The sequence below is a fragment of the Nasonia vitripennis genome, chromosome 5, assembly GCF_009193385.2.
Source record: "Nasonia vitripennis strain AsymCx chromosome 5, Nvit_psr_1.1, whole genome shotgun sequence".
NCBI classification, from domain to species: Eukaryota; Metazoa; Arthropoda; class Insecta; order Hymenoptera; family Pteromalidae; genus Nasonia; species Nasonia vitripennis.
Window position 1 is genome coordinate 2,258,016 of NC_045761.1, and position 14,961 is coordinate 2,272,976.

At 50.7% G+C, this 14,961-nt stretch overlaps 1 protein-coding gene across 2 annotated transcripts in view; it reads right to left on the reverse strand.

The window, feature by feature from the left end:
* LOC100122993 overlaps nucleotides 1–5,244 on the reverse strand; it is a 69,767-nt gene extending 64,523 nt beyond the window's left edge. Inside the window, exons 1-2 of one of the 2 annotated variants that reach the window (XM_016986970.3) lie at nucleotides 4,727–5,244; nucleotides 1,782–1,959 (exon numbers count right to left, since the gene is read on the reverse strand). In XM_016986970.3, coding sequence (XP_016842459.1) covers nucleotides 1,782–1,812 — 31 coding nt within the window. In that variant the 5' untranslated portion in view covers nucleotides 1,813–1,959; nucleotides 4,727–5,244. The other variant, XM_031932575.2, reaches the window with a different exon arrangement.
* Nucleotides 5,245–14,961: the final 9,717 nt, after the last annotated feature.

Consider the following 14,961-nt stretch of genomic DNA (forward strand, 5'->3'; position numbering starts at 1 on the left):
CGCGCGTGGTGAGATTAAAATCGTAAAAATCCGCCTTAATAACTCGCCGCGGTGGCCTCTGAAAATTCTAAATTAACAAGACGGCGTCGTATTTGCCTTGGCTCTGAATACGCCGTTCCGCGCTTTGAAAGCCTGCCTTCATTAGGCGCCATCAGGGAGGCCAATTAATTTTTTAATAGATCCGTAAATAAAGGCCCGAGACAGTAAGCGTCGGTCGGGACGGAAATCCGCGTGAAATTATTGCACTGTAAAGTCCGCGTCTTATTAAACGAATAACATTCCGTGCCAGCAGCGCGCGACGAGGCAATTCCAAGAAGTACGATATTACTCCGAGCAATGAAAAACGCGCTTATCAACGACTCGGTGTTTTAAAAATTAATAATTCGATTAGCCGATAATCGAGCGGCCGATAGAGCCGACGCGTCTGTATGTAGATATAGAGGATACTATAAAAGGACGGCACGCACTGCGCCATAATAGCCGGAAGAATAAGAGAAAAGCGAGCGCGAGAGAAAAAAGGTTAACGAACGAAAAAAGGTAGTCGAACGAACGGCTAGTCCGCCTAATTTGGAATTAAGCTCGACGCTGTGGTCCGGGCCGGGGAGCGCTTTTAATTCCAGCGGCGGCGACTTCCGCTCGATTGTTCGCCGCTCATCTCCCGAGCGCAATTAAATTTTCCCGCAACAGGCTCGGAGGGAGCGGGAGGGAATTGTAGCTTCGGCGCGAGCGTCTTTTCTCCGGTTTTCTGCTTTTCTTAATTATTTCGCTGTTGCGACAAAGCAGTGCGTTATTGTTACGGTTCCATTGACAAACGATCGACTAAAAAATTTCGTACATATCAACAGCGAATCGATAGGTATCTCCTCAATAACCCGCAGGCAAACACGCCCGGAAAACGCGTTCAATTCGAAAGAGACATATGGTTTACCTCGCCGCAATTTTGAGCGGAAATTTACGCCAGTGTAAATATCATTACAACGCGTCGTACAAATGTTTATCGATCCTCGGATTTTCCGAACCCACGGCACTTTTGAAAACCGGCGAGCGCGAATTCATCCCATTGCCCACAGAGGGACAAAGCCGAATGCGTCATACAGCGGCGTGTAATTCCCGGGAGACTTTTGGCGCGCTTATACGACGAGTGGCAGCAGCCGGTTGGAGAGGAGAAAAAGGAGAAGCAGGTGAAGTGGGGAAAAAGTTCGCTACGGCAAAGTGAATTCCTTCATTTTTTGCGTACACCCCTCTCCACGTGGCCGCGTGGTTCTTCTTGATAGGCGTTATAAATTCTACCGCCAGACCGTAGCCCGCCTTTACCTACTTAGACACCAGCGCGTTCGGCTTGTACGCACGGAACAGCCGCAGAAAGATCCGGGAATTCCTCTCTCGCCCGGAAACCGCGAAAATTTTTCCGGACAGTTTCGAAAATAAGTTACTCGCCGAGGGGCAAACTTTGTTGCAAACACACGGCGAACCCCTAAAAACGCGCACAGTTCGTACGTTATATTCTCGCCGCTTCTCTCGCGGTCTGGCTTTGCCGCAGCCGATTTTAATTTTCATCAACGCGGCACTGCAGCGCCGCCCGACGGTTGCCGCCGCGCACATGCGTCGCCGGCTAATTAGGTTATGCAAAGCAGCTGTTAGCCCGCGGCACCGGGGGATTTCGAAATTCCGCGTCGCCGTCCCCTACTCTTCCCCCAGAGCATATGCGCCAGTTGCGGCATTTTCGCGCTGAACCGATGACGTTTTTTGTACAACGATGTAATTTTCAAAAGGCGACTCACCTCTCATGCCGAAGACTCGTGCCATCTTCATCCGAGCTGTTTCCAATTGCCTCTCGGAGATGATCTAGTGTGGCGCTGATCCTCAAACGCACAAGCTATCGCGATCCCGCTGCACCTTGAGATTCCTTGTCTCTGTCTCTCTCTCTCTCTCTCTCTCACCGCGCACTCTCAGCACTTCCTGCAACAGAGAGAGAGAAAGAAAGAGGGCAAATTGAAAAGTAATTTTCCCAGCAGCTCGAATCCGCCGCGTGTTACGCTCCGTATAACGACGGCTCATCCCTCCCGAACAATCCTCTAGCCGCGGCTTCTAGAGCATCCGGGGGTCAGCGACTGCACGCCGTGAGGAATTGGAAGGCAGCAAAGCGATAAATCAGAATAGCTAGCTCGAGAGAGACCGAGTCTCCTTATATTAGACAACAAGTGATCCGGTTTTTACGACTCTTCCAAAGCAGAGCGAAGCTAAAAGAGGAGAAATCTCAGGAGCTATCCGAAATCCATCTGCATGGGAGGAAGAGCGGAAGAAGAAGTAATTCCGCTGATTCGCGCTCTCCGAGGAAAAACAGAGGAAGGAAGGAAGGACTGCGTCGGAGCGAGAAGCAGCAGTAGCAGGGGATCAGCCGCGGCGCCTGTTTCTCGGATTTTCTCCCGAGTTATTTTCGAGTTCCTGCGCGCGGGAGAGCAGTAGTTTCACATACACACGCGCGCGCGGGGGGGGCGTATAAGCCGCGTCGTAAATTGGGGTCATCAAGAAGTAGAAAAGAGAGAGAGAGAGTGAGGGAAAGGAGCCAAGTCCGCGAGAGTTTCTGCATGACGCGGACAATGCGCGGGACTTTTTGCGATTGTTTTGCGCGCGAAGGGAAAGTTGACTCGCTTTTGTCCGAGTTTTGGCTCGAAATTTACGGCCTTTTCGGAAACGCCTCGAGTCGAGTTGCTCTTCTTCTTTTTTTTTTCGAAATCCAACCGAATAACGGGAAAAAAAATTGATTTCACCGCCGCAAACACGTAAACGCGCTGGTATAAATTACGGCTGACAGGCCGGCTGCTGGGCGGACCGGCGTATACGTAGCCGTCTCGAGATAAGGATCCTTTCACGCAAAAGTTACGACTACGTTGCGTTTTCTTTGTCGCTCCGTGTATGTATGTGCTTTTTCCGGCTACTATATAAAGCGTCCGAGCGAACTTGGCTCTGAGCTCGAGAGCTCTCTCTCTTTCTCTTCACTTTTTATTCACCGGCGAGTTTTCGCGTGGAACGCGATTTTCGCCCGATACACGATTGGCCCGAGGAGGCCTGGCTTTTCACCGCCCGACCGCAGGGGGAGCGAAGCCGGGCTTCCTTTTTCACCGAGCACAAGACTATTATGGCTGCTGGAAGGGGGGGGGGTGAAAAGGAAGAAACCCGAAACGTTCTTTTCACTCGAGCCGCCTGTTTTCAATAGGCTCTTTGAATACCCGCGCGGTTTTCGTCTCCTCGCTGCAGCGTAACTCGTTTTGCGAAGAAAAAAAAGCATCGTTAATCAGAAGCTGCAGCTAAAAATCCCGGCTCGTGTCGCGATTCACGCGCGCGCGCGATCTATTAATAATTCTATGACTCTCCCAGGCCGTGATTTATAGCTCGGTAAAATAGCGCCAAGTGCTAACTCCGGGAAAAAGAATACCGCTTACTCACGGCCATCAGAGCCAGATGATACACCCGCCTCTCGATCGGAGAACGAGTTGCGGTGGAAGTAGAAGAAGAAGAAAAGAAGCTACGCCGAGCCGCGTACGCATTACACGGGGGCTTTTCGACGACGAGACGTGGGGGGAGGGAGGGACACGGACACGAGGGCTCGCTTTTCTTCTCTGAAAGGCCGCATAAAAAATTGCCGGCTCCGGCCGCCAGTGCCGATAAAAGACATCGGGAGGGGGACGACGACGACGACGAGAGAGAGAAGAGTCTCCGCGGACGCTGCGTCCGCGCGTGCTAGCGGCAGTTATACTGCTTGAGTTTTCGTGAAAAATCAATTTTTTCCCCGTATAGCTTCTCGACGAATTTTTTCCCGTACAATAATCGGGAACAACAAATAAGCGCTCCGAGGCCGGTAAATCAAACGGCCGGAGAATTAATTCTTCGACTGTCGAACGGACGGAATTAACGAGGGGAAATAACGACGGGCGAAATTTATTTTTCGGTTTAATTATGCGTTAAGCACAAAGCTCGCGCGCACGCGTTGGCTACACGTGTGCACTCGCTGTTACTCTTACGCGGCGCTGATGTAAAATCATAAACCGAGCCGTATAACGCGACATCGTTCCCGATCATATTAATACCCAGGCAGTGCGCGCACGTATCAATTATTTATAATTGACGAGTTTTGTGTATAACCAGTCGATCGATGGAACATCGCGCGTATGTGCGAGTCGGATAAGCGGGGGACTAAGGCGGCTAAAAAAAGAGCGCTCCGAAAAATCAATAAGCGCGCAGCAGTAGCACGTCCATGATCTTGCAGCGCGGGCCGAGGAGGCTTTAAAAACTGCCCTGACCTTTACTTACACAGAGTGAACGCGTCCGACTATCCCAACACAGACACGCGATCAAACACTGCGCGCGCGGGCGCTTGTACCAACGGTCCGCGAGCGTTGAGGGAAAAAAGCTCCCGAAAGCTCTATCAAAGACAAACAGTTACGTAACGACCCCCGCGCAATGAGGTATTGATTCTGGCCTCCAAGAGGTGTCATTAACCCAATCGTCCGCCAGCGTCAGCGCGAAATAGAGAATAGAGACGTCTCGCTCTCTCGCTCGCGATTCAGCCCAAAAACGGAGAAAAAAAAAGAGGAGAAAATATCACTTGGTCCTCTGACGCGCGTCCCCCTCCAGAGTCTGCGTCTTCTCCCGAAAAAAGCACGCGTGTACGCGAAAGCGTCCCCCGCAAGTCCGGGAGAGCGATTATACGCGTCGGCATAATCACCTGTCGTCGTGTCGCTCGGCGGCTTCCAGCTCGGCAGCTCGTCCGCCGACGAGCCTCCCAATAGCCTCCGCTGGCATAGCTACGCTCTGGCCCTCAGTTCCGAAGCTGCGGCATCGTCGACTGTTCCGATCTCTTCGAGACGCTCTCTATCTCTCTGACTCTCCGCAGAGATCAATCGAGGACGATGACGGATCGGCGCTGCGACGCGCGCATTCTACAGGTGTATTTTCCACGGGGCGCCCTGCACTGCACTGTTACATTCACACCGTCGCTGCAGCTCTACATTACATCAATCGGAGAATTTGGACGTCGCGCACTACTGGCTCGCGACGCGAGTTCTCGCACTCGTGCGCGGAGCCACGTGAGAATACGAGTGCGGGAGCGCGAGCGCGACTGTGTGTGCGTGCGGGAGAGAGAGAAAGAGAGAGAGAGAGAGAGACGAGGAGCGCAATGCGGACAACGCACGAGGAGAGGAGAGAGCGGCCGTGGCTGCGAATCGTGGCCCGTGCCGTGCAAGACTGAGCCGCCGCTGCTGCTGCGGCTGCGGCTGGAGTAGCGAGCTGCGAGGGGGCTGACCTAGTTCTCGCACCCTCCGCTGGGGGCTGCTGCTCGCTCGCTATATACAGCCAGCTTGCGCGCGCAAGCAAGCATCGAGCTTTTTGCGGACGGATACGTGCGTGCGCGGACTTTTCGGCTGCGCGAGGGGTGCTCTGCGATCGGCCATGAAACGGAGGGTGACCTTTCGCCTCATCAGGAGTCAGGGGGGAGCGCCGCTGATGTGCGGAACCTGCACGCGGATAGATCTCGAAATGATCTCTGCCGTTCGGGGCTATCCGGAAAATGGAGAATCAAACTGCTTTGCAGAGCGCTGGAATGTCACTCGTTACCGTGAAATTTTTTTTTTTATGCCAGAGAAATTCCTCGCGAAATTAGAGTCTGCGATAGAGGAAAAAGAAGAATAAATCCGGGCGTCGTCCTCTCGAAATTCCGCACCCTTTCCGTCGAATTCCTGAAAAATGACACAATCTGCCAGTCCTCTCTTTGTCTCCATACCAGCCTCCCTTCCCTCTTTGGCTTGCTCGAGCGGCTGTCACAGGTGTTCTCTCTCTCCCTCTGATGGCGTCTTTCGTTTTCCCGAGCGCAACGGAGACGTACACCGAGACGGCCGCGAGATTTGATTCATCTTCCAGCTCAGACACGGAGAGAAAGCCGCAGCCAGAAATAAGAGGGACCGTGAGAAGAAAAAGCCCCACGGAGACACAAAGAACGCGCAAAGGAAAGTTTCGAATAAACAAGTTTTTTGTGCTAGCTTTCTCTCTCTCTCTCTCTTCACTCTCCTCTGTGGCTTTCTTCGCGGCGAGCTTTATGTATCGGCGGCGAGCAGAGTTTATTCGATCTCGCGCGGGTTAACTTGTTTTCGTCGCGGCGGCGCAGGCGCGTAATTTATCGCCGCCGCTTGCTGCCCCCCCCCCCCCCCCCCTGATGCATCGCCCGCACACAGCTGGTCGAGTTTATTCGGCCCCGGTGTAAACGTTTTTATCGCGTTTAATCTGCGCCGCTTGCTCGCGAGCGGAATTTCGAGAAACGTGACGCTGAGGAAGCGAGTCGATCGAGCTTTAAGAGGTAAGCTCCGCTTGTTAATCAAACGCAGCCGAGAAGAGCGATTTTACAACTGTTTTAAGTCCGGCAAAATTTACAACGTAAATTCCCGCGGGATCGGTTCATTTTTTATAAGAACCTGTGGATCTTTATCCCGACATCGTATGCAAATAATAAATGCAACGCGCGCGTGTACAAGAAAAAAGACGCGAGACACCCTCGAACTCGAGAGACGACCCTCGCCCGTTTATTCACATCATCGGTCGCTCCCGCTCCCATCGATCTCCCGAGCGTGAAAATTTAAAAAACAATTCCCAATCTACGCTCTCGTACGCATAATCGGAGACACGGGAGATGCTGCGGGCTTTGCGCGCGGTGATCGATATAAAGAGGCGCGCGGGGGGATAGGGGAGGGTTGGAGAAGAGGGGGGGGGTCCTGCTGTCGCGGCTGCCTCTCAATGCATGCGCGCCGGCGCAGCGCCGCTCGATCGGACGTGCGCGAGAACCGGACACTTACGTGCGAGAGAGGCTACATTATACACGATAGCCCACTGCAGCCGGAGAGAGTAGCTTTTTCGGGCTGACCCGCGTCTTACCGGAGCTTGACTCGTTCTACTCGTCCGACTTTTCCTGCGCCTCGAGCACTATAGCTTTTTAATTAGGCTGTCTCGCTGCGTGACGAATGACCGATTGCTAAGTAGCCCCGTGCACGCGAGCGCAAATTGATATCCGTCATACGTATACGTTGTATATATATATATGACGTTTCTGAGAAGAAGAAGAAGAAGAAGAGAGGAGAGTTCTTCGAAAGCCACTTGGCCAACTTTTCCGACCCTCGGCGCTCTCGGAGTGACGAGAAATAATTTCCAACTATGTCGAAGGGAAAAAGCTTATACTCGTCCGAGTTGGAGGAACGAAGTAAATCATTGTTGCAAGGAATTAACGCAGGGCCGATTCTATTTCTTTGTTCGCGGAGAGAAGTTGTTGAAGAGCGACGTTTCTCTCGCGCATTAAAAATAAGAATTTCGATATCGTTTTTTTTTTTGCCAGCTGGTCCGAATAGTCGAAAATTCACACAGATCGCGCTTTTAACAAATTGCTTCGTTACTCCGGCAAAGAGCTCTTTTTTCATACACACAGGAATAAAGTTGTCGCGCTCTCTCGACTTTTACGACGTCGCTCGCTCGCAACTTTGCCCCTTTATGTAGCGGCGAATTTGCACTGCAGAGACATGCGGACAAAACAAACGCCGGAAAAAACGTGCGAGAGATCACGCTCTCTAGTTTCGACAAATTTTTTTGTACAGCATTTGCATTCTCGCAAAACGCGCGGATGCATGCATTCTCGGAAAATATTTGAGGGGTTTACCTATCGCTCGATACGCGTCGTTCTAGGGGAAATATTTGCATTCGTCGAGCGACACATAAACGAAACGCACTCGAGGCTGAGTTTTTGGATATTCCGCGGGAAGAATTGCAGGCCAATCTGGTTGGTCAGGATGTGGCGGTATGATTTTGCTAAACTACACGTTATACCCGAACCAGAAAGCTTTGCCTCGGGACAAAAGCATAAAAGCTACTGTGCACTAATCTCCTGATTTAATTTCTCTCGTACGTTCCCGCAAACTTTCCGAAGCTTTTACGGACTTAAAGATTCTATAAGGATCTTACCATTCTGATTAAAGCCTTCGCTGAAGTTGCGTACATGAAAAGTTGAGAAGCCTTTCGAAAATGTGCGCTGGAGTAATAAACTTGATCGCCTCGCCTGATTCATCAAAAATACCTCCTCACTCGCTAGATTATTCGGCGCTCGTCTAATCCGCACGAGAAAAACTGAACAGCTGAATTCGACCTCGGGGGCCCATTCGCGATTCATCTGCACTCGATGGTAAAATACGCGTTTGTTCGCACGGCGGTGGCTACCTTTGAACTCTTTCCGATCGCGAAATTGCGGAAGGCAATGGCGAGCTGCTCTCGCTCTCTGCGCACAATAGCCCCACGCGTATAGATATTTTATTGCCGCGGTGTAACGAAGCGCGCTTCGGTCTCGACACCGGCGCTTTGCTTGAATAATCATGATAGTTTAATTGAACTTGCCGCAGGAATTTCTCGATCGCGCGAGAGCATAGTGTAAAAAGTTCGGCTCCGTGTAATTCGAAAATAAAAGTACTTTTTAAATTGCTGACGCGCGGATGGAATAATAACTTTCGCGATTACATCGCGCTAGCAAAGGGAGGGAGAAGTTCGTTCGAGAGGAAGTTAACTTCCGAGGTGGTAATGCACTTGGAATTGGTTTGTGCGCTCTCTCTCTCTCTCTCTCTCTCTCTCTCTTTATCCTGCAAATAGCGCGCGTATAAAAAATCTAAGCAGGGGGACGTAAGGCTCTTACATAAGTAAGCAGCGACGGAGGCCGCGCGGGAGAGAAGAGAGCGTAGTCTGCGCGAGAATCGAGTTCCGAGAGAAACTTCTGCGGTTGGCATACGATGCTGAAAAAGTTCGCTGTATCATTATCTTTCTCTCTCTCTCTCTCTCTCTCTCTCTCTCTCTCTCTCTCTCTCTCTGCTTTTCCACTTCTCTCTCTAGCAAAAGTACAATGGAACATCAATTTTCCGACGAAGCGTTCACAAAAATCCCCGCGAAATTTCAAACAGCAATAGAGCAGCGAAAATTGGCCCACATGCAGCCATCGTGAAAATCAACGCCGATTGTTTTCTTCGCCATGACCCCGCACACGTCCCTGAACCGCGCTCTCGGATTACCCGCATCGTGAGTTTCACTTTTGCACTCTACCTACTTCTTACCTACTTAGCTCTCGACGCTTACCTCATGCGCTGGGACATCCCGGATTCTTTCTGCGGACCAAGTATTCGCGACTCACGCTCCGACTTGTTTGCGCGAGAACTTTTGTTCTCCGCGAGTATAACGCAGTTATAGAGAATACGATCGAAAGATTCTTCGCGCTGAAAATGGAAACTCAGCCGATAGCATATTTTGTCGTTTCGGGATGCGCCGCGCACACTGGGTCGTTCGATATTAAAGAGGCTGCGCGCAATAACGCTTAAGAAAACTGCGGCAATAACGAAGGGCAATACGGTTTTCTGTTATTCAAATTATGGCAATGATCTAGAATGGTTATTCCATACCTTCGTATTTGCGCAAGTTCCGATGGATGATGTATAGGCTTCCCTTCTGTTGTTCGTCGGATCAATTTTACAATAACATCCCGTTCGATTGTGAAAAACTCTATTGTACTCGCGCATTCGTGCGCTGACGCCTCTTCCCTTGTCCCTGGCGCTCGGTTAAACAACATCGGAATATCGATAATTATAGCCGAGCATCAAAGCAATTATTCCGGCATAAATAGTGACAGTGCTGCTTCTGTTGCTGCATCGTTTACGCTCGGCGAATCATAATTCTCCGTGTGTTAAAATTTCAGCGCGTATCGGAGAGTATAAGCCTTTGAAAGTACGGCCGCGAGCACTGAACATGACGACTTTGTACGCAATAATATTCGACCACACATAAATTTCGAAATAAAGCTAATATTATTGTATCACGTACAGGCGATAACGCGGCTGATTTATTCGTACCAGTGAGCATATGTATACACAGTTCGCTATACCCAAGACGGTGCGAAAAGCTATGGAGAGGAAATTGATTAAGAGGGAAAAGCTCGAATGCTCGGCTGAAGTCATGGTAGCGCGCGTCGCTTTCTCATTTGCGCACATAATCTGGCGTCGCGCGAGACAAAACGCGCTGCCTTTGGCAGCGGCTCCGAAACTAATCTCGAATCAGCTCACACGTCCGTGCACTCGCACCTACACACAGCTAGCTATATACAGACGCGTAGATTATTCGGGCCGCGTTAATAACGCCATCAGTCCCTCGCGGAGAAAGAGCAAACGAGGAAAGGCTCTGCGCGTACCCCAGGGTGCGTATACACGTTACCTATAGCTGAGGCGGCAAGAGAAACGGACGGATTTGTACACACGTATATACTCGCACGATGTCGCGGATACGTTGAGCGCGCAGCGACTCGACTGGCTGCGCGGCGCTTAATTAATTTATCAAGCCGTTCGCTCTTTCTCTCTCTCTCTCTCTCTCTCTCTCTCTCTCTCTCTCTCTCTTGGCTGTCTCTCGAAGCCGATGCTCGCCGGTAATTCAAGTCGACTCGGGGCTACATTGCTGTGTATATCTGTGTAGAGGGAGGGGGAAAGCTATACCGGCGTGCTTACGGATGTATACCCCGGGGGAAGCCGTTTCGCATTTCGCCATTTCGGTGCAGAGGGTGCACGACCGCTCGTAAGAATGCCTAAGCCGGCGGCGCCGGAGACTCGAAATAAAAGAGGAGAAAGAACCGACCGAAGTGGTAAAAAGTCGGCCGTCGTTCTTGTGTGCGCGCCGAATGGGAGGAAGGGGATTTGCCGCTATCGACGGCCGGGCTTTCCTTCGCCGATGCGATCGCTAATGGAATTAACGGGAAATAATCGCCGCGGATATAATTCGGTTGGAAAAACGCGTCGAAATATCGACACGCCCAGAATAAAAGAGTTTAACTCGCTGATGGATGCGTGCGCGTAAGTTTTAACGAGATTTTCACTCGCGGCCGTTTAATCGGGCTGGCGCGCGCATCATCGGCACGCGCGATCACGTTTTATTGACAGTTCGTACCGCGACGTCGCGACTGCGGCTTTGCATTTCGAGCGCGCGCAAGCGGATTAGATTTAATTTGAAAAGGATTTTTTTTTCGCGACCTCTCGTATAAGAAAAAAAAGAACGCCTATTCGCCGCTCGAAATTGCTTCCACTCGTCTGTCTCTCCAGCGCATCCCTCGTTTTCTTATTTTTCCTTCACAATAGCAAGCGCGTTCCCATTATATCGTCGCGGCGAGCCCATACGTCATGAGATACATACGTATATCCAGTGTTTTCACTTCTGGGAAACTCTTATCATATATTTACCATCGCGGTTGGGGATTTTCAGCTCGGAATGCAGATGCCGTCGCAGCGGAGTGAATAATGGAAAAGCACATGAAAATATCCCCGACGGTGATATGTTATCTCAACTGATATGCGCGGAGGCTCCGTATAACGATACAAATAAAAGCAAGCTGCTGCAGGGTCTATTTCGATGAAAAGTCACGCGACGGCGGTTATGAGTATGAAGATACTTTGGACTTCGTCAACCTCTACGAAACTCGGAAATTCACGCAGTAAGTGTGTTTTTCGGGGTTCACTTATAGGGCGTTCTCGGTGCTTTGACATGTTTTCGCGTAAATCTCACCTACGTAGGCTCAAAGGGGACGGAAAATCGCGCAAAATCAGCTAGGTCCGTACCACCGCCAATTCCATCACCATCAATCATCATCGGGCAGTTGCTGCTATACCTTTGACTGTCGGAGTTGCTATGTATACACCTCGGGCTCAACGAATCGAAAATCAATCGGCGCGTAGGGATGACGCAGGGAGCAGGTCTCTGATATACGAATATCTCGAGCTGATCAAACTGGTCCGTCACTTGCGTCGCCCACGCTTAAAACTTTTCCTCGGCAATTCCGGGTATTATGCGCGACGCACCTGAGGGCCAGCCGCCGCCGTCCTCGAGGGAGATGCGTGGGAGTGAAACGAGGTTTTGAATATTCAGCATTGGAGGCTCGTTTTTCTCTGATCGTTCGCGCGTGGCTTTTGCCGGATTCGCAGCTGTAGAATCACGGCCCTAATCGTATGCGGCTGGAGCATCGATAAGTCCTTTGATCTCGATGCACGAGTTGACCGGCAGATTTATTCAGAGAATAAGGCACTACAGCGCACCAAACCACACGATCCAATAGTGCCGATTACAGGAAACGCGATGTATCGCGCAAACATTTGCGCAGCGTTCCCGCGTTAATGGCTTTGGTCGACCGTACAAATTTACCTACCCCCAAGCTCGCGAGTCGTGCACTTAAAAAAAAAATTCTTGTGTACTCATCAACCCGGTCCGCAGCATCAGCTTCATAAATCTCTGCGTCTAGGTCTGCATCGGTCCGATTTGAAAGTCGTCTACGCCGATTCTCTGTTCCAGCCTCGCGCGGAATTCATGAATGGCGAGTGGAACGCAGCGCGTCTCTCGAAGATCGATACTCGGCTTCGCGCACGAGGCGATTAAAAACTTTCCGATGGCTGTTATTGTGCGGATCGAAGCGTCCCGGCATTGAAGTAGATATGAGATGCTTTTAATGAGAGCGCTACTCGCGGTTCTACGCGTAGTTATCCAGACCATTTCTACTTTTTCCATGACTTAGTTCTGCTGCAGTGCGAGAATGTTAAGGCAAAAACGATCTGTCGTCGTCGAAAAGACTTTGTACGGAAAAGTACCGTCGCCGTTAGGTGCACAAAATATGCAAACTAAGTTACGCATCTCCCGAACGATTATCGATCTAGCAATCGAACCAGCGCGCAAAGTTTCGCCAACGCGAGCGCGTTACCATCGCGGTAGCGGCCTCCACTCTGCGAAATTGAAAAACATATTTCTGCGCTGCGAAAATTGGAATGCCGCGCGCCGGAAAAGCTGGAGGCGAAAAACTGCTGCGGCGACGAAGAAGAGATGAGTAAGTCGTGGGGGCCGAGACGACGTAAGAGTTTTTCGCGAGAATTGCTCTCGAGCGAAGAAAGTCTTAAAAAAAATCGATTGATTAAAAACACAAATTAGTCCTTATCTCGCGCTCTCCAGAGAAAGAGAAACTTCGCCGGCAAATATTAACGAGCATCCCGACCGCGGAGCATTTAGCGAATTCAATTAAAACTCGGCGCGCGATCGCCGCCCCGTCGGGGGGAGAAAAAACTCTCGACGCGAAGAATAAGCGCTCGCGAGAAAGTAAGTCAAGATAAAAAAAAGGCGGCGGCCGACTCGAGCGAAGTAAAGAAACTCGACAAAGCGCAAACTTGAAAAGGGCCATAGAGATAGGACTCGGCGCGCAAGAATTGCATAAAGACAGGGACTGTATGGAGTGGAGGAGGGGGGGGGGTGGTGAGGGGGGGGAGAAAATGCGGAAGAGCGGGAATATCCGGGCGCGAGCGCGAGCGAGGGGTAGTAGCGCCGCTGCTGCCGGGACAGAAACGTATGTAGGTCGCATTGTCAGTGCCACGACCTGAATACGCGGCGAGGTCGCGACCGAAAGCTGCTGCTTTCCCCGGAGCTATCGTATCCTACTCTCGGCCTCTCGGAGAAGCGCACGTGATGCTCCGAACGTGTAAATGAGTTTTTGCTCCGCAAAAGATGACAAACTTTTTATTACCAGCTCTGTGCAGCAGTGCAGGGCCGAGAAGAAGACGGGAAATGACTGATGGTCGGCACTAGAACAATGCGCTCTTCGAATTATAATCGCGTTTGTGGAAACAATGCGCGCCTGCGTGGATCATAATTCAGAAAAGCAATCGGCCAGCCGACTGTCTCTTCCATTTTCTGCATCCAGCAACTAGCCATTGTGTAACGACGCATAGGGGGTCGAAAAACGCTAGTCGGATTAACCCCTCCTCTCGGCGGCACGCTATACCGCCGGCCGTCAGAGGATTGATTGATAATCGAATCGGCGCTATTGTCAATCAAGCCCGCTGTTGTTGTTGTTAATACACAGCTCCGCTCTTTTTTACGGCGGCTGAGAGAAAATACATCGAGCCTTTTTTATGACACCGTCCTCTGATACGACGCGCAGGGGCTACTTTTTGCTTCCCTTTGGCGCAGGCTCGTATTTGCGGAAGGTCGGCCTCTGTGGCAGCAGCTATTGTAGATTTTTCGGAACAGCCAGCGCGTTTCCATTTTACACAGGCGAGAGAAAGGGTGAAAATGAAATTCCGTTGACGAGACATTGTTTGCCCATCCGATGCGAGCGGGGATGCGTGTATTTGTGTGTATGCGCGAGAGAATCAGATTAGCCGACTTGCAGGCTGATTGTGTGTACGTGTGTATCCGAATAGCGAATATCATCGAGACGAGTCGTTGCTCTTTTTTTTTTTTCTTAAATGAACGTTGCCCGAGAATAACAACCGCTTACGTTATATAGTGGCACATCTTGGGGAGCGGCCAACGAAAGATGGACATTCATCACCTCCGGGAATCTTATCTCTCACGCCCTCATACGTAACGGCCGGGATTTTTTCACTGCAGCAGATTTGGCGCAATGATGATATTTTTTAACCGCCATTATCTTCATCTCCCCCTGGAGAGACAGAGAACTACGGTCGTTACATGCTTTTTCGTTACCGACAATTTATCGCGCGCCTTTAATAGCCCTTTACGCGTCCATTTCGGGCGGAAAATAGCTCGTATTATTTACAGCGCCTTATCGGTAAATCAGGCTTATTCAATAAGTGCACTACTCCGCTTCCGTCAATTCCCTCCTGCTGCAGGTTTGGCCTCTATTTTCTTTCGCGAGAGTGAAAAAACAACTCGGTATGATGAAATGATGGGAGAATAGAAAATTGCAACTCGGGTAATTGTGAGCCGTGCAATTAGCGCTGCACTAGCTGCAAATTGCGGTTTGTTTAACATGCAGCATCAAAGTGTACACGAGTAAATAGAAGCTCTTTATATGCGTGTACAATGCGTAACCGAGTACCAAAGTTATATCGGGCTGATTATTTCACGAAGCGCTGATGC